The 18,102-nt window shown below is 37.6% G+C and overlaps 1 protein-coding gene across 4 annotated transcripts in view; it reads left to right on the top strand.

Annotated features, from left to right (window-relative positions):
- SLC4A7 (solute carrier family 4 member 7) overlaps nucleotides 1-18,102 on the top strand; it is an 89,950-nt gene that overhangs the window by 21,782 nt on the left and 50,066 nt on the right. For 2 of the 4 annotated variants that reach the window (XM_069860063.1, XM_069860065.1), the window contains exons 1-2: nucleotides 2,740-2,885; nucleotides 12,208-12,289. In XM_069860063.1, the coding sequence (XP_069716164.1) occupies nucleotides 2,850-2,885; nucleotides 12,208-12,289 (118 nt within the window). In that variant the 5' untranslated portion in view covers nucleotides 2,740-2,849. Of the gene's footprint in view, nucleotides 1-2,739; nucleotides 2,886-12,207; nucleotides 12,290-18,102 lie in introns of those variants that run through there. The other 2 variants (XM_069860062.1, XM_069860064.1) reach the window with 1 other exon arrangement.

The raw sequence follows: 18,102 nt of genomic DNA, 5'->3' as shown, positions 1-18,102 counted from the left end.
CGTGCCATCTTAGAACAGCAGATAAAGTTGTGCCCTGCCTGCTAGGGGCTCCACAGACCCCACAGTGAGGCTTTTTACTGCTACTTCATGATAGACTGGGCTCACAGTTGTGTTCTTAAGAGCAAAATCTGGAGGATAGCAAAGAAGAGCTTATGGCTGAAGTAATAGATGCAGTTTGCTGATGTGTTAATGTTAGTGTTGCTGTAAGATGTGATAGGGGATATTTTTGTGGATTGATCTAGAAAGAAGTCATAACAATTGACGTGAAAATTAGTCTTCTAATCCCTTGTAAACATTTCTGCAATCCACCCCATACTTAACAGAGGCTTTGGAGTGAGTCCAATTTAGCTCATTTTGAGGGAATTTTTAATGGTAGTCTGTACTGCTTATGAGGAAATCATGCACTATGTATCACTTGTGAAAAGATTAAAAGTGTCCTGGAGAGCTAAGAACTCAGTTGAAATCTTTGTTACCTGTCTGAGGTACGGATACATATTTTTTGGACCCGTCTTTCCAAAAAAATGCTTTTCTAGCTGGAGATAAGCTCAAATAAGTGGAACTTGAAAGGGTAAATTAAAGTGAAAATTAAGACAAAAGGTATTTCATGATAGCTACTTCAGTTCTGTGGTTTGTATTTTTTTTCTCATACACTTAATACTCTTCTGCAGCATCAAGCGCATGGTTGAAATATTGCTGCAGCACAAATAGTTGTGCTGAGTTCTCAGTGTTGTCATTGAAAACTTTCAATGATGTGATAATTTTGAATATATTTGCCTACAGTTTGTTTTAGAATACTACTGTAGTTAAGCATGTTGAGACAGCTGCAGTTTGAAGTTGCTGTGTTGCTCTCCATCTAATGTGAAACTTTTCCCTGGTATTTATTCTTAGATAAGAGCAGATGTTTATCCACAAAGTGTTTTCGTATAGGACTTTAAAAGATAGAAACTTCCATCTGTTTGGGGGAAAGAAAATATTTTTTAGAATGTTGGATTTTTCAGCTTGGCTCTACATGCGCGTTCTTTTATTTCTGTTTTTCTTTTTAACGGAATAAAATTTGAGTGCTTTTTTTGTTCCAAGACTGAGGGGCTATGAACTAGGAACTTGGTTGACTGCAGACTAGAAAGAGAATTCAGTAAACTGCTTCAAAGAGGCTTTTTGAAAAAGTTTCCCAGCCAAGTAAGTGTTCTTTCCAAAACTTATAAAAGCCAGGTGTGATTCCCAGTGGCTGCTCCCTTCCCCCCTCATTCTGTCCCAAAGGAATAGGCAGCCTCTTCCCCTTTCACACCCACCTCCAATCTAAACAAACCAACTTTTGTACTTTTAGACTGAAGTACTTCTACTACAGATTTATGCTAAGGAAGACTGTGTTAAAGTGTGGGAGAGCTGCCAGAACACAATTCAGCGTAGCTGTTTCAGTATTCATCTGAGTAGCTGAAGAACTGTACGACTTTGTGCTCTGCACTAGGAAAATAATAGGTTTGGTGTGGGATGCTCAGTTGAGAAGAGATCACCAATAGTTAGGGTATCTGATACTTTTGTTCTTCCTGTATGAATCATTTAGTTTATGGTCATTTACATATAGCAACAGTGAGGCCTTCAGGAGCTTGGAAGTGAGAAGATTCACACGGTAGAGTGAACATCTATTTACAGAGTGGAAACTTTTAAACTCTCTTGTCAGCACTGTCTGAGAATACTTTTATTAGTCTATGGTTAGAGAATTTTCTGGACTGAGAAAGGCATTGAGGGGAACTGAATGTGGTCTTCTGATTTCTGAACTGCTAGGTGATAAATACTATTTTCACAGTTGCACAGTATGTTTCTCTGGCTGGTAGTATTTGCCCCAAGTTTATGAACAGTATGGTTTTTGTTTAGTTTTGTCAAAGTCGTTCATCTGTTTGTTGGTTGGGGTGGCACCAGTCCAGCTTCATTACTAGAGTTCTCATCTAAGAAGTAGGAATGAAAGAAGAAAAAAGAACAAAGAGGGCAGTCAATGTCGTGTCATGAAGGTTAAGTTATGGATAATGCCTTAAAAAGATGGTTTTCCTACATGTTACACTATGGGACAAGGATATTAAGGTATATCAGTGATGGAGAGGGGAAGAGTGAGATGAAACTCTGAATTTGATCTGCTGGAGTGGAGGTTGCATTTTTCTAAGGTTAGTTTAAGCAAGGAAAAAGAATACCTACTCATATCATACCTGAAACAGAAAGCCATCTTAATAACTGCAGCTAACAGCATGGCTTTTCTACCTTTTCAACAGGGAAAAAAAAAAAAAGAGGAAGGAGGAATTGACCTGGTTTTTTGTGGGCTTTTTTATTAATGAGCAAGAATATAAAACTTACATAAAAAAAAAACCCTGCTTTGGAATGAGTATTCTTATGAAAGTTCAGTAATACAGCTATAAAAACACTTAGCAGATGTTCATCTTCTGGGTTGCTCTGTTCTGGGATCTGAGGTAGAAATGTACTTTCATTTTGTAGTGCTAATGTAGTCTTGCATCAGAGCAAAAATATAACCTTGGAGCTGTTCCTAGCTGCTGTTGGTGCAGAAAATGTTAAGTCTCAAACTCTGTTTCAGTTCCTTTTTTGGTATTCTGTGAGCTGGAATTGAAGGCATGCCGTCTTGCCCATTCTGCTCTTGTGTGACCCTGCTGTAGCTGTAATCAGTGGCCTGGGAGACGGGGGACTAGCGAGGTAGTGATTGGCTGTGGGGCTGGGGAGCGATTTCCCGGAGTACATCTGTGTCAAGCAGAGCGAGCTAAAGCAGTCATGTATGCGCAATCTCTGATCTCTTGGGAGGTTCATTACAGGGTCTCGTACAAGGACGTTCTCCCTTTCTGCGCATCAGCATGGAAGAATCTCGTCCAGGGAAGAAAATGCAACCTGTATGTAGATAGCAGCTGTATGACTTAATAATGGTTCAAATGTGCTTTGATGCAAATGAGATTCAGCAGCTATGTCTCAGAATGCTGTGCTGCCTTAGAGTCAATAGATGTGGACAGAATTTTTTTAAAGATCTTATGACAGAAATAATACTTGAAGTAGAGGTTTTCTGTGTTAGGAAAGATATTTTCTGTGTAGTTAGAATTGTTTAACTATAGTAACTAGCTTAATCCAGAAAGAAGTTAAGCTTTTACAATCACAAGAGTATACTGTCTGGTTTTGAGTGGTTGAGTGTTGTGGTTTGTCTTTTTTTTTTTTTTTTTCCCCTTTTGTGTTATTTTGAGTCAGCTTTTTTTTTAATTTCAAGGTTATCAGCTGCAACTTTGAGTAATTCTGTGCAAGTGTAGCAGGGAGGTTTCTTGTAAAGAATCTTGAAATAGCCCATTGATTGTTCCTTTTAACAAAAAAAAAAAAAAGAACAACTTGATGACCTGTGTTACTGCGGTAGATTGTTCATGGAGACAGTGTTTCCTTCAGACTTAAGTGACATTGCCGCAAAACTCTAGGGGGATTTCTACAATGAAGCGGTGAACTAGTATTAATGTTGCAAGCTATTGCTTAGCTCTCCTCTGGGTAGTCTTTATCACTGCCATTTAACTGCAGTGCAGTGTGTAATAGGGATTACTACTTTAGAGTTTGCTGAAAACTGAGATCAATGGGGTGGAATTTTCCTAAGCCATAAAGCTTTAAAGACCTCTGAATTGTTTTAGATAAATTTTATAAGATGACTGCTAAACTCTCTGTTTCCATTTTGCGAGCGTAAGGAGAGCGTCGTTTAGATATATTCAAATGCATTTGTCTGCAGCGGTCTTGTTTGTTAGGGTCACTGTAGTACAGAGATCAATTTTTGATTTTCATTGTGGAGCCTTCAGCTCTGGACAGGCACTGTACCAGGCATACATATACCTAGAAGACTAGGCAAAGAACTGAAGTGACTAGTTATAAAGATTCTACTACTTTACATACTGTAGTCACAGGACTGTTTAAATTTGAATGAAGCAGTGCAATCTATAAACTATGTACTTAACTGATTACAATGTTATGCCTTAAAATTTAGAGGGACTTTAGTTTGGCTATTGGGACACTGATTTTTTTTTTTTACACTGTAATTTTAGAAATAGAAGTGAACGGAGCTATGAATTTTTTAATGAGATTTGGTGCTGTGGGGCCCCGATAAAATGCAACTTTGTAAAATGACTACTATAATGTTAGTTATGCAACTTGATATCTTGCGTTGGATTGGTGACATTATTTGCTAGATTTATGCATGGTGGTAAATTTTCTGGCTTGCAGAACACTTGGGTTGAATTCAAACAAGCTTCTCATTTTAATTGCATATTCTCTTGCATTTTAGTCATTTCTTAATATGAATGAAGACATCTCTTTTTCTTCTGTTTATTCTAAACCAACTTTTTTCTGACACATTGTTGCAGTGGGCTGTAGTTGACAGCCAGTTACTACTGTGACCAGTCTTTTATCAGTGTTTGTTTCCTTTTCTTTCTGACTTTCCTTCCAGTTTAATTTCATGTTCTGATTAACACAAGCACTTTGTTTGCTGTCCAAAGCCTGGTGTCTGATTTATCTGGGACATGGCTTGTGTTGTAGGTCGTGGCACTCAGAATGACAGTGGCCAGAGTAATGATGCCCACTAGAACAAATAACATTATTTGTAAACATTAAATATTCAACTATGCAGGAAGCAGAACATTAACATGCTTAGAACTGCTTTTAGAAAAATGTGGTGTAGGGTGTTTTTGTTGTGTGATTTGGTTTATTTAATTAGCACACGTGCATTTCTTTCTTTACTCTCCTACAAACAATTTTAAAAAAGTTAAAGTAAAATGCAGCTTCTGAAGAGTCTTTTTGAAGTCTGTTGGTGCCTGTTGGACATACTTGTCCAAAATGAAAGTGTATGTAGCTCCTTTGTAAGATTCTTAAGTCGTCTAGAAGCAGGTTGGTCAGACGTATTTAGTAAGGTAAGCTGAGCAGTTAATTAGAGGATTAGTAAGCTAGAAAAACTTGTCTAAGTATACCTACCCTCTTTCATTGTAGTTCTGATATTACTTAGATTTAAACATCAAACCTTCCTGTGAGGCTCTGAGTATTGCCTAGATTAGGAGGGATCCTCGTTCACTTGTGAGGATAGTTAAGCAAAGAAGTAATTGTACAACCACAAATAAAATGCACAAGAAAAAGTGGGGAGGGAAGGGTGACACCAAAATCCTTGAGATATGCTGGAGTCTTTCCTGTAGTACTCGAGCAGTACCCACTGCTACGAAAAAGCAGCTGTCTCTGTGCAAATGAGACCATAGCAATTATGACTATGGGGGAACCCGTCAGTACGGTATGCTTCCTATTTTAAAGCTGGCAAGTGTTCTGTTTGTGAATTATTATTAATTTTGCTCTCATCCGTATATATTTGGAAGGCAAGGTCAGCTAAAAATTGTATGCCAACAAAATGAGACAGCATCCATTTATATCTGGTGATTTTCCCCTGGTGGTTAGGTTGATGTGCTTGATTTAGAACTGGTAGTGTTTCATCATTTGGCAGCTTCTGAAAATACAGTATTGCTGTGTAGACCAGTACTGTGCCCAAAGAACTTACTTCAAATGCACATATAGGATCACTTGTGCAGTTCAGCTGAACACTGTTTAATAGGCTGTATAAAACTTTCACTTACTACTTCTTAGTAAGAACTTGGATTTTTTAAAATTGTTTTTGTTTGGTTTTATTTCTTTTTTGTATCCTGGCTGTACCTCAAAGAGGCGGCAACTGGAGATGCCTGCCCTCCTGTGCACTGTAGACTCACCTTGTCTGGTTTAAAAGCAGAATTAGTCTGACGGAGAAGTAAAACATTGTATTTGGAACTCAGCAAGTGCTGCTGTTAGCCGTTCCTGCAGGTGAACCAAGTCCAAAGGCCCTTCCTAATTTCCTCTCTTAACTGAGGCTACTTGATGCTCCGTATGGGTTGGTATGGGAGAGCTGTGGTGCAACACCTAGTGCTGATGATTGCTGGAGGCAGAATGATTGTTATGAACTCTACATACAATAGTCACAGACAGCATTAATATATACTACTTTTCTGGTTTCTTTTCTTATCGCTTCCAGAGCTGCTGTCACTGATAGCCTTGTAGTCCTACAGAACTGGGAGATAACACTGGTCTTGTCTGATTTCCACTCCCTTCAAGCATTAGTTCTTATTGGCTTGCAGTTCTGGGAAATTGAATAGATAGGGAAGAGGCTGTATGTGCATTCTGTAAATCAGATGTAATTTCTTTCCTGACTACATGCAGTATTATGTGTGCTTACAACAGAATTGCAGGCTTCTGAAACAAATCTCTTTAAATGCTTCTATGAAAATGAATTGCAAATTACCCTGCTGGTTCTTAATTATTCTGAACAATGTTTCCACAGTTTTTTGACAAAGCAAATGGGTTTATGTGTGTTTCTATCTATAAACAGATTAAGTTTAAAATATTTCATATATATGTACGTGAGCATATCTGCAAAACCGTTGCAAAATCAGGTTTTGTAGTTTCTCTTTTTGTAATTCTCTTTGACTTGTGTTATCAAAATGAAGGATTTCCTTTCTTTTTACAGTTAAACTTTCATTTCTCAAGCAGATCAATATTGGTAATTTTTCTTTATTTAATTTTACTTTTTTTTGTTACTGGGCTCTTGATGGCTATCATATCTTCCTTCTGAATGCAGATCCAGCAAAGCGCAAGGGCTGGTGATACAGCAACAGTACTGCTTCAGCTGTGCTTCCTGGGTCTAGGTCAAGCCATCATTTTGAATTCTGTTTGTGCCGATTCGTAAGCTTATTGGGAAGTTGCAGTTGGCCTCTACTGCTATAACCTCTTGGAGACAGCATGCTGTGTTTCACGTGTGGTTTGATCCAGCTTAACTGCTCCTGTGATGATGAAAAACATGAAGAGCAAAGTATGAAGGAGCAAAATGCACCCTGCAAAAATTATTTGATCTTAACGTGCAAATGTACAGTAGGACACTATGTAGGTTTACAGGTTTGGTCTGTAAGTAGTGTGTGCTCATATTTTGAGAGGAATGGTTTGTTGGTGACACATTCCAGCCTAAGAGCTAAATACCATCTGCTGGATCTACTGCCTCTACAAAGGCGGTGATGTATCCATGGGATCTTGTGGGAAGGAGGAGGAGAGTATTTGCCTTGTGTTCAAGCCAGAGAAGATGGGAAATAATTACAGTCAGAGATCAATATGTGTGTTCACTGTGGTAGTGTAGGCAGTTGTAGTAGGGTAATATCAAAATTGGAAGTTCTAAACTGTTGGTCAGAAGGGGGAAAAAACTCCTACCTAGATGTGAGAATGTCCCCCACTGCCCCTTTTTTTGTTGTTTTTAAGCATTTGCATCTACTTGAATAAATGCTGTAGTGGAAGTTCTTTCTAGTTTGAAGTGGTAATGTAATTGCGGGAGGGGTGGTGGTGTTTTTTTCTTTTTTTGTGTCATCACCCGTGCCGCTATTACTCTTATGAACGGTAGTGCTGTCTCTTCTTGTGCTCTTCTTGGGGAAGAACTTTGGGCTGATGGAATGTAAATGGAGTGTATGAACAGTGTCTTAGCTATGTAATGGTTTTAAATGTTGAGCTCAAATTATTCTCAACACAACTACTGCATTACTCTTACAATGAAATGTAAACCTTTTAAATGTATCAGCCGTTTGCATGATCACTGTCTATCACCAGAATTAATTAGTTGAACTGCATTTAAAGCACCTTTGGAATGTGTTGCCAGAAAGTTGTATCTCTTCAAAGTGGTTATTCAGTAACGCACTTGGCACTGTGCCCATCTGAAGTCTGTCATGAGTATGTGACTGCAAAAGATTAGGCAACTTATATGGTGAGAAGGGCTTGTAAAGTTTACAGTGGAAAAAATAACTAGCACACTCTGCTACAGGTCAGCAACTTCATTCTTGGAAACTTGAGTGCTTTCCTTAATGATTCATGCAATTTAAGGTTGCCTTTTTTGAAATACTTCTTTTAAAAAACATATCGCATTCATATATTAGATACGAAGTGTCCTGTACTAAATGAAGATAAATATTTGAGAAGGTGAATAAGTAAACAATTTCTGGATAGTTGTTTTTCTGCAATGAAATGGGAATTACTCTTTTCTCTTGGACAGAGAAAAGGCATTTGACAATCGGAGGTGGCAAGAGGAATCCTGCTGGGATTCTGCTAGAATAAAGAGTATTTAAGTCTTGTCTTGTCTGCAACAGTTAAAGTGGTTTCATTTCCATGCTGGTGAAATTGGAAGGCTAAGAAGGTACCTTGTAGTGTGTGTAGGCATCTCTGGCTGAATTAAAAGGTTTTGCTGGAAGGTTGTTTCTACTGTACATTTATAAGTATCCACAAACTTGGTGTTAGAAGGAAGTATTCTTTGTGTATTTTAGTACAGTATGCTGGGATTTCTGGGATTTTTTTTTTTTTCCTTTGGTGCTCTGGATTTATTTTGGTTTTATAAATGGCCATCTCCTTGTGAAAAAGCAAACCAAATGCGAAGGCTTAATCTCTCCCGGGAACACCGTGGCTGCTGCTTGTGTTGTTTTTTTCCCTTCTCAATTGTTCTATCTCTTGACTGAAAAGAGGAGTTACATACATTCCAAATTAGTCTTAAATTTTAGTTTGGCTCATCTTCAGCTGTTTTTTGGACATCAGTGGGATTATTGTAACTAAAGTTTCAAAAGAAATGGGTGGTAAACTGTAGAAGAACGCTTGCTTTAGGATAAGTCACTCACTATGCCCGAGAATGTGACATTGAGTTTTAAACAATCTCACCTGTCTTTATGCATGTAAAATGTTCAGAAAGTAAGAAAGAACTACAATGGTAATGTGTTTTTTGATTAAGCAACTGAAATGGTTTTCTCTTACTTTGTGTCTTTAACTGACATGGTAGATCTACAATTACTGGAAACCTGTACCCGATAGACTTTATTTTTAGCAAGGAAAAGGCTGTAGCTTGGAATTAGTACTATAGTATATTTTAATATTTTTACCTGACCTAAGGCAAAAGTATTTTATGGTGGGATTTGCTGTTGGTGTCACGAATAGTTATGTTAAAATGATCTTTTGTGGGTTTGGGCTTTTTTTTTTTTTTTTTTTTTTAAACAAAGGCCATAAATGATAGACTCTCTTCATGCATGATATTTGTGGTTGCCAATGGTTTATTCTTGGAAGAGTCCTTGCGTGTGTCGAGTACTTGGAGATAGTGATAGAACGGTCTGCAAGGGCATGCATGCCTCTCTGTAATCTAATCTCAGAAGACATGTTACTTTCACGTGATGTGGTTTTGAAAGTGGATTCTGTACGTATGAGGTTGGCAAAGTACCTCTGTTACTAAGGCAGGGCGTGATAAATACTAACGTGGTGTAAGCTATATAGCAAGTACAGTTACAATATGTTGGTGGGATAGAAAATCCTTTCTCGTGTGTGTATTTTCCATGTTTGTGTGCAATTTTTTACCAGAATGCAGTAGTTTGGTTAATCTGGAAACAAACCACTTTGTTTTCCTTTACTGCTCAAAGCCTGTTTGGCAAGATTCCAAGTGTCCTAAAAGGGCTATTGCAGGTGGGAGGGAAATTAGTTACAGGATATTTCAGCAATCTGAGGTTGTAACCATGGCGCTCATTGTGGAAGAGGTTTTGATACCAGTTTTCCTAATATTAGAGTTTTTTCTTTCTCATAAAACATTTGGGCTAATTTAAAGGATTTGTAATACTTAATATATTTTTGTCTCTCTTTTAAGTTTTCTGGTAATGTGTGGATTTGTGTGTGTATCCAGTTCTGTAAGTTGAAGTGTACTGCAGCCCTACAATTTTCTATTTCTGTCGCTGAGAAAAACTGGAAAGTAAATATGCTTGACTCCTTGGTAACGTTACAGCCTTACCAATGCAGTTAAATGTTTTGCTGCACTTATTCAGTGCCTCAAAAGATTCTTAACTTAAGATTTTTAATGCTGCTACTTAGAGACCTCATTTTGCTATCGGGTTTATGCACGTTAAGTTTGGGTTTTTTCCCCAAGATGTACATCTTCAGTAAAGATAAGAGCCAAGACTCACTTTACAACCGTGTTTATTCCTACTTTCAGAAAGGTTGTCAAAGAGAAAAGAGGCCAAGTACCTGATGAAGGCATCTTCTAAAGGGCTTTTTAATTTCATTTTGGTGTGTTGGGGGCAGGAACGTACTACTTCTCCCCAACATTACCGTAATACTAACTAAATTTCTGCCACTTCCTTATTAATGGGTCCTCATACCATTTTCATGGATTTGCCTATCAGACATGAATTTTGTAATTGTAGCTGGCTGGAGTGTGCAGGAGTTTTTGTGTTTTGTTTTTTTTAACATGCATGCAAAACTTTTTCAATGCAGCAGTAGTGACAAAGTTGTGTTATGGTGTTAGGCCTTTCTTGAAAACCCACTCTTGGGGACACAGCTCAGAACAGACCTTTTTTCAGTCATTTATTCTGCCTTGTACCACTCTTCTTTTGTGTCTTGCTTCTTTATATAGCACCACTTGGTTCTATTTTCATGGGGTCTACCTCCTTTTAACTTTTGTTTTAAACCCTATCTGAAAACTGTTTTTCCCCTATTTGTGCTGTTGTCATCTTCATATTCTTTAATCTACTTTCCTCAGTACTCAAACCCAGATCTGGATTTTTCTGTGTGTGTGCATGCACAATACACAGTAATAAATACCTGTTGTAAAAAGAAGAAGTAGTTGTGTTAACAGCTGTTACCTGTTGTTTTCATCCTTGTCACTTACCTTTGAGATAACAAACCTCTTCTGTATTTAAAGCATTGCACTATTGTGTAAATACAAGACCAAAGTTTGGGTGAATAGCAACACTTGTTAGGGTTCCTAGTCCCTAATTAGGCTTACGTTTTTCCTCATGGAGCCATTATCGCAGATCCCATGTTGATTGATGTAAATGCACCATTGGGCTGCTGTCAGAAGCAGTGATCAAACAGATATATTTGTGGTGGATCTGGCTGTGAAATGGCCACAAGAGCAGTCAGTTTGGTGAACTGATCCAATGGAAAAAGTTGGGTTTTTTTTTTAAAAAAAAAATCCATTGCTTCAACTCTTTTGTGTCTGACTTCCTGATTGATAGATCTGAGTTGAGTTAAAAATTGTGTGCCCAAAGAAGCAGAAAGGCCAGGAACAGTATTCTTTAGCAGGCAGGCGGCCGTTATACATAGATGTAAACCAAAGCATTACGCTTAAGGTAGGCAATTCTTCTGGAGAGCCAGTTCTGCCAAGAGGCTATAATTTGCGAGCTGTTAAGTGAACTGTATTCCAAGGAATGCAAACATTTGGAGGAAGGCAGCTTTAATGTTGTTATGATGTCATCTGAGATGAGATTGAGATTTGGGTTTTTTTGTATTTTAAGATTTGTTTTCCTCGAGACCGAGGAAAAGATGGTGAAAAAAGGTCTGCTTTCAGAATGTGCTAAATGTGATTAGAGGACACGTTCACCAACAGGCCACTTTTTTTAGCTTATGTTTCAAATACTGTGCTGATGTGTTACAGGTGGTATTGTTTCAGTAGTAATGGAATCCCGAACAGATTATCTTATGACTGTTGTTTTCAAACCTTCTGCATTAAAAATGTGAATTAGGTAGAGGTGTGGTTCACAAGCTGTCTGTTGAAACTTGAGTGAAACAGTTGTTTTGGTCTTTACAAAACTGTTGGTCTAGGAGAAATCCCGAATTGTGTAACTTAACTCTTTTGTCACCCCTTTATATAACCTGTAGTGTACAAAACTTGATTATTTGTACTGGAAAATGTCAGACAGAAATTGTCCCCTAAGCAAATGGGTTCAAGATATCTGAATATTAAGTTATGTAACTTTTTATAAATTTACCAGTTATTTTATTGATGTAGATTCATTGCTGTTGAGTGTAAAACTAAAAGAATATCACAGTGCCAGTATTTATGTCCCGATCCTTGACAAAACAAAATTGAAAGCATTGCAAAAGGATATTGCATGGTATGTAGTGTGTCTGTTCATTTACTCTCTTATCCTGGATTGAAGGAGAAACGTTTTCTTGAAGAATTGGATGGGTAGATTTTCAGTGACATTTTCTTTCTTAATTTCTAAGAGGTGAAAATGCGTTATTTTGGAAGACTTTGGCGGACGACTTCAGAGCTTCAGAATGTATTTAGGAATTTTTAGATAAAAACAATCCTATTTAGTTTGAAGTTAAAGTTTTGCCTTCTTTCTTTAGGGTCATGATGAAGAAGCCGTTGTGGATATGGGCAAAATCAGCTCTACTATCAATACAAACTTTGAGAAGGAAGAACTAGAGAGTAAGTTTGTGGTTGTTTTCTGTTTGCATAACGTGTGTGTGTGTGTGTATATATATATATATATATTTTTTTTTTTTACCTTGGGATGAAAGACCTATTTTCCTTCAAGGGCAACCAGCATCACTAAAAGGAATCAGAATTTTATGGCCAGCATGAAATTCTAGGAATAAAACCAGTGACCAGCAGATGATCCGCACCATTTTCTTGTCACTGTTTGCTAATAAATGCTGTATTCAAATCTGTCACACAAAAAAATATGCTAAAAAAAACAAAACCAAAAAAAACCCAGATCTTTCCAAGAAAAGCTTGCCTCTGAGGTTGTAGGTCAGAAAAAATGATTGCTGTCAGTGAGTAATTTCCTAGCATGAATTATGTCAATTTCTACAGAATAAAAACACAGGCAACAAGGGGCCATGAGGGAGATGTTTGTTTTGTTTTCTGAAAGTTAAGTGTCCTTGTGAATGTGGTCACGCACTTCAAATACGGAGAGTCTGAGGGGATAACTACTTCTAATTCCATGATAAATTGCACATTCTGCAATCTGCAGTCAGTTAAAGCATTATGGAATTCTGTTAGTCTTCTTTGGCTGAGAAGAGGATCCTGCATTCAGCAACGAAAATGGCTTTGAGTTAGTTTCATAAAGCAAAATGGAAAATTAGGTACTTTGTCTGAGATACAATTTCTCACTGACTTGCAAAGGAAGTAGGTGGATGCTATTTAACGAAGCCAGAGGAAAAGCATTAGGGAGATCCAGTGTTAAAATCTTACCACTTTTAACATAGAATGCTCTGAAGCTTGATTAACTTTTGTAAAGTGTTAGAAGACCATCAGTAGATTCACTAAGTAGTATTTCCTGACAGCACTGAGTCTTACTGCTTTACGATGCCTCAGAGCCATTATGGCAGCAGTTTCTAGCCGAGAAAAGTTGATTTAGGTTGCTGTCACGTTTTCTTAAGCTATGATCTAACAAGAGACAGTTTAAAGTGATTAAAGTTGTTTGCTGCTGTAGTCGTACTCTTGCTTTGTTCCCTCCAGTCTGCTTTCTGTCTTGTACTGATACTTTTGTTTGTCTGACCGTACTATAAGCCTGGTTAAGCATGTTAAGCCACTGGAAAATGTAACAGTCCTGACAAAGGAAAATAATAAGAAAGATCTCTGCAATTAAGCACCCTGAGCCAATTTGCCACACAGATGGATGTGTGCCAGTTCTGAGTGGAAGAAGGAAATGGGACTATGAGACTGAGGGGTGCAGCAGTGGAGGCTGCAACCGTGCCAATTTAGATAGGGTTGAGTTGTGGCGAAACCACTGCTGTGTCTGCAGGTACATCTTTGGTGTGCATTTAAGCTCTCTCCTCCTTTGTTTCCTTCTTTCTTTCCTCTAGGAGATGACCCAGAAAAAACATTTGTGTGTTTTGCAGGGAGGCAGGGGTTAAGGGAAAGCAAGCATTCAGCTGGAGTAGTTTGCTGTGCAGCAGCATGAACAGCTGTGAGGCATCAGCCACCAAGAATGACATGGGAACGTGCACATGGGAACGTGCAGCCAGATCGCTTCCCCAGTCTCTTTTGTAGCACATTCTCAGGAGTGCATCAGCTAGGAGAGCACTGTACTTAGAACAAGATACTGGGTGGGAAGGCAGGGGGGTTTCAGGCTGCTTGAGGCAATTTAAGTGCTTGTAGTGCTGACTGTAGAAAAATACCTGTCTCACCCACAGCCAAAGAATAAATTAAGGTGAAATCAAGACTTCTGTATCATAAGCAATTGAGTCAACATAACAGCTGTTGAAAGAAGAGAGAAAGTCTCTCTGTCCTCACCTTGCTTTTAGTCGTGCAACCTTACCTTTCCTCTGGCTTACTCTCACTGTCTTGAGAATGACCCACTGTAAGTGTCTCAGTGCTACAGAGGTTATACAGAGGTTAAAGAAGTAACTAATAAGAAGTATCTGGCAAGAAAAGTGTTCCAGTGTGATTATCACAGATTTGAAGCTTGATAAAGGCACACATTTTCACATAGAAGTAGGAATTATTTTTGGTGATTACATATATTTTGTAGTATCTTATTGTAAGAAAATTGGTCCTTTTTTAATGGTAGAATGGGGAAGGGGAAGGATGGCACATATTTTGAATTTTAGTAGTGGAAACTGTTTCAAAGAAAAAATAAGTAGTTATTCCTTTCCTGTATAAAAGAGAAAGCAATGTAAGTACAGTTGTTTATGACCCAGTTATCTTCTCTCAGGTTCACCAAAAAAGATTGTTTAGATTCAGGGAGTTTCAGAAGATAAATTTATGTGAACTTACAGCTCTGTTTGAGATAATTATTTATAAGCTATTATGATTAAAGTAGGTGTGTGGGATTTCGGGGTTTTGGTTTTAATTGTAGAATTCACATCTTGCAAGAGGAGTAATGGAATTGTTGCCTGCATGCAGTAAAAAAAACCTCCAGATAGTATTCTTTTTCATTACTTACTTGTGAATGTTTTCTTGTCGGCTTAGGAAGACTTATTGTCCAACATTAATCATTGGTAGCATTTTAAGACCTGAAATTGTTTCAGTCCAGTCTTCCAACTTGTTTTTCTGGTGAGTTAGGTTCCAAATTTCTAGAACTCTTTTCCAGAAGTATGTGTTGATTCAATTTTCAAGGAGAGGCAGCAAGCAGTTAATGCAGTTCAGCTATGATGAAGCACCAAAGCTGTAAGGGCCAGAATAGACAGGTGATATTTAATTGCTTTAAAGCCTGAACAAAGTAATGTTGATTGGTTGATGCTGTAGAAGGTGTAATTTTGCCACTAATACTAAAGCAAAGATTTCTTGGTGTTGTCAGTATTGGATACTTAGATTTTCTGGAAATTTTGTGATAAAGTACTAGTGGAAAGAGGGCCGAGTGCTAAGGAGGAAAATAGATCTGGGATTTAGATCTTCCCAAGCTCTGCATTCTGTTTATTATAGCTGAGAAAGTGTGGTACCTATCCAAAGTGACAGTGTTTAGGTTAGAAAGGTTAGGCACAGGCTACTTGTTTTGTAACTTGCTGTAAAAGAGAAATGGGTCGAGATGGTAAACTGCCATTGTGGGCAGACTGTATGTGTACTAAATAAAGGTACTGCTCTTCACTGAAGCTGTAAGGCCTTACTTTGAAATAACAAGTGTCAGTTTACAGAAGAGCTAGAAAGGAGAATAACATCTTAAAATAACATTTTTCGGAACACCTAATGTTCTTAACTTGATGTCAGACTGTTTGAGCTGTAATGAAGGAGAGCCATAACAAAGTAAGGCAGAAGTAGTAATAGCAGAGGTATGTTATGCTGTCTTTAAGGGGCGTTTTCTGTCAAGAGCCATGTTTATGGAAAGCTTTCTTAAACCTGAGTTAATGTGTTTGGCTTGATATTACCAGCAGTTATCTTTTTAAATGTGTAGTTTGTTTTCCACCTTGATTGAAGGATATGTTTGTTAGATACAGTTTAAGGGAAAAGGCATGTATTCCATTATTCTCAGCACATAAAACTAGCAGCGTATAACTTGAGTGTTGTCCCAGAAACAATCTGAGGTTGAAAGTGTGTGTTTCAGTAGTCTAGTTTTCTGTGGCATAAACCCAAGATGCAGCCCTCAAGAGTTAAGATGATTTAATAGCTACTCTACTCTCACACCATACTGTAACAGGTGTAAATAGTGTTTACATTCCAGATGACCCTCTTATCTCTGATACTGTGATGGTTTAGAGCCTTATTTTTCTAAGAAAACAGCTGTGCTTTTCAGTTAATCTTAGTTGGTAAGGACAGGTAAATAATCCTGCACTTTTCCGCTCTAGAAGTGAATATTGTATATCTAAGTGGAAGACTTGTTCTGCAAGTATTCTGCAATTTAATGTTTATAAGTAGTTAGAAACTTTTTCAGTATTATGAAAGACCTTTGGGGAGCTTGGAGAATTTTTATGTCAACTTGTAGAATGTATTGCCATGATTTTTTGCAGGTGGCAGGTTTACTATTATTCTGCCTTTTATGTGCATCTAAATTGCAACTGTTCAAAAATCCATGAATAGTTCTTGTAAAATCTTTCAAGAAAACAGGCTTTACAGGAACAGGTAAGCACAAGTAATAAAACAGGACAATGCAGCTGCTGGCACTTTAAAATTTTGCTTAGTATTTACATTTTTGCGTTCTGTAATGGGCTGTACCAAGTTAGACAGGCAGTGCAGAACGGGTTTCTTACAGTTTTAAAACTACAGAATGAGTGCTTGAACCTTTGAGAGCCCGTAATGGTCTAGAAAACAACCGTGTCCAACAAAGAAAAAAAATTTGAAATGCTGTTTTTAATGAAGTTGTATCTTTTTATTTGGTCAAAAAGTAGAAAATTGTGTAGCTGCTTCTGAAAACAGAAATAATTTTGTATGGTCATTAATGATTCTTGCAGACTGCCTTTCATCCACTCTCTATACTGCTGTCCCTTCACTGGGAGATCTTGCCTACACCTTAGTTTGGGTTGAACTGAGAGCAAGCAAAAACATGTCTGTTCAGATACAGCACAGCCAGTTAGGTATTTTGAGATGTGCTCTGAGTCATATGCAGTATCAACAAAATGTTCACTTGCACCAGCTGTGGTGGTAGCTGGTGCAGGATAAATTCTTTTATCCTTACTGTTCACGCATAAATGTTAGCAGTGCTCGGTGCTTCTCTAAGTCACAAAAACGAGGGTGTTTTCCTAATATGGTTTTCAATGCAATCTTGAAGTCAGTTTTGGAATTGGGCTGCATTGCTACATCTTAATCACATGTACGTTTAAATTTTAGTTGTAATACCCTTTTCTATGCAAATTCCGCATTATACAGTCCCCAGGCAAGTTCCTTAGGACTTCTTGTCCTGGTCTTTTATGCAGTATTCAGTCTTCTGTATAAAGGGCATAATTGTCCTCACCTTGTTTTATTTTATTCTTTGTGTTGTTCATCACAAAAGTAAGTCCTTAACAAATGCTATCAAAACTCTTTTCAGAGTTCCTTTTGAGAGGAAAAGTAGACAACCTGACTGTGTAGACATGAAACTCGATAGAGCACCAGCAGTGACTAGACGCGATTTTCAGAGTTGATATGTTGTTGGTTTTAGAGGCAGGGATTAACTTTTAGAACAATATTTTTGGAATTTGCTTCTGATTCTGCCAAACACAGTATTTACAAATTACTGAAAATTCTTGTATTTTCACTTGCATATAAAATTACTTGAAAATTACTGGAAAAACATACTGTAAGCTCCTGGCAAGTGAAGTTTGATAGAAGTTACCTAAGGCAAGGGACTTCTTTTTTTATTTTTTATGTTATGAGACTTCTTGATGATAGCCTAAAAGAGCTGGGTGTAGAAAGAAGCATAGACTAATACACCCTAAAATTCATATCCTTTAGCTGGATGACAATCGTATAAACTTAAAAAAAAAGTTTTTGTAGCAGTTTTGTTACTACTGTTCTCATCCTTGAGGGAAATCACTCATTGATCTACAAACTGATCATCTTAATGAGTGTCTTTGAGACATTTTTTAATTTATTATATGGAATGGTCTCAACAGCTAAGGAATCCTTCTGCATAGCCAAGTTGATAAATGGCTATTGTCAGGATGTTTTGTCTTGCTAAACGTTACCTTATCTGACTTTACAATCTTTCTGAGTTGGGACTGAGTAGTAGTATTCATACTGAAACTAAGTCAGTATTTTTTCATGTATTGTAAGTCATCTGTTAGAATAACAGTAGTATTACTATTCCAATTTTACTTTTGTTAAAAAGACATTGTGTAGTGTATGTATAAATGATGTATAATATATGTGTAAATGATGTGCAA

Source organism: Phaenicophaeus curvirostris, chromosome 6 (assembly GCF_032191515.1).
Source record: "Phaenicophaeus curvirostris isolate KB17595 chromosome 6, BPBGC_Pcur_1.0, whole genome shotgun sequence".
Lineage (NCBI taxonomy): Eukaryota > Metazoa > Chordata > Aves > Cuculiformes > Cuculidae > Phaenicophaeus > Phaenicophaeus curvirostris.
Note: the sequence above shows the minus strand (reverse complement) of the source record. Positions and strands in the feature narration are given on the sequence as shown.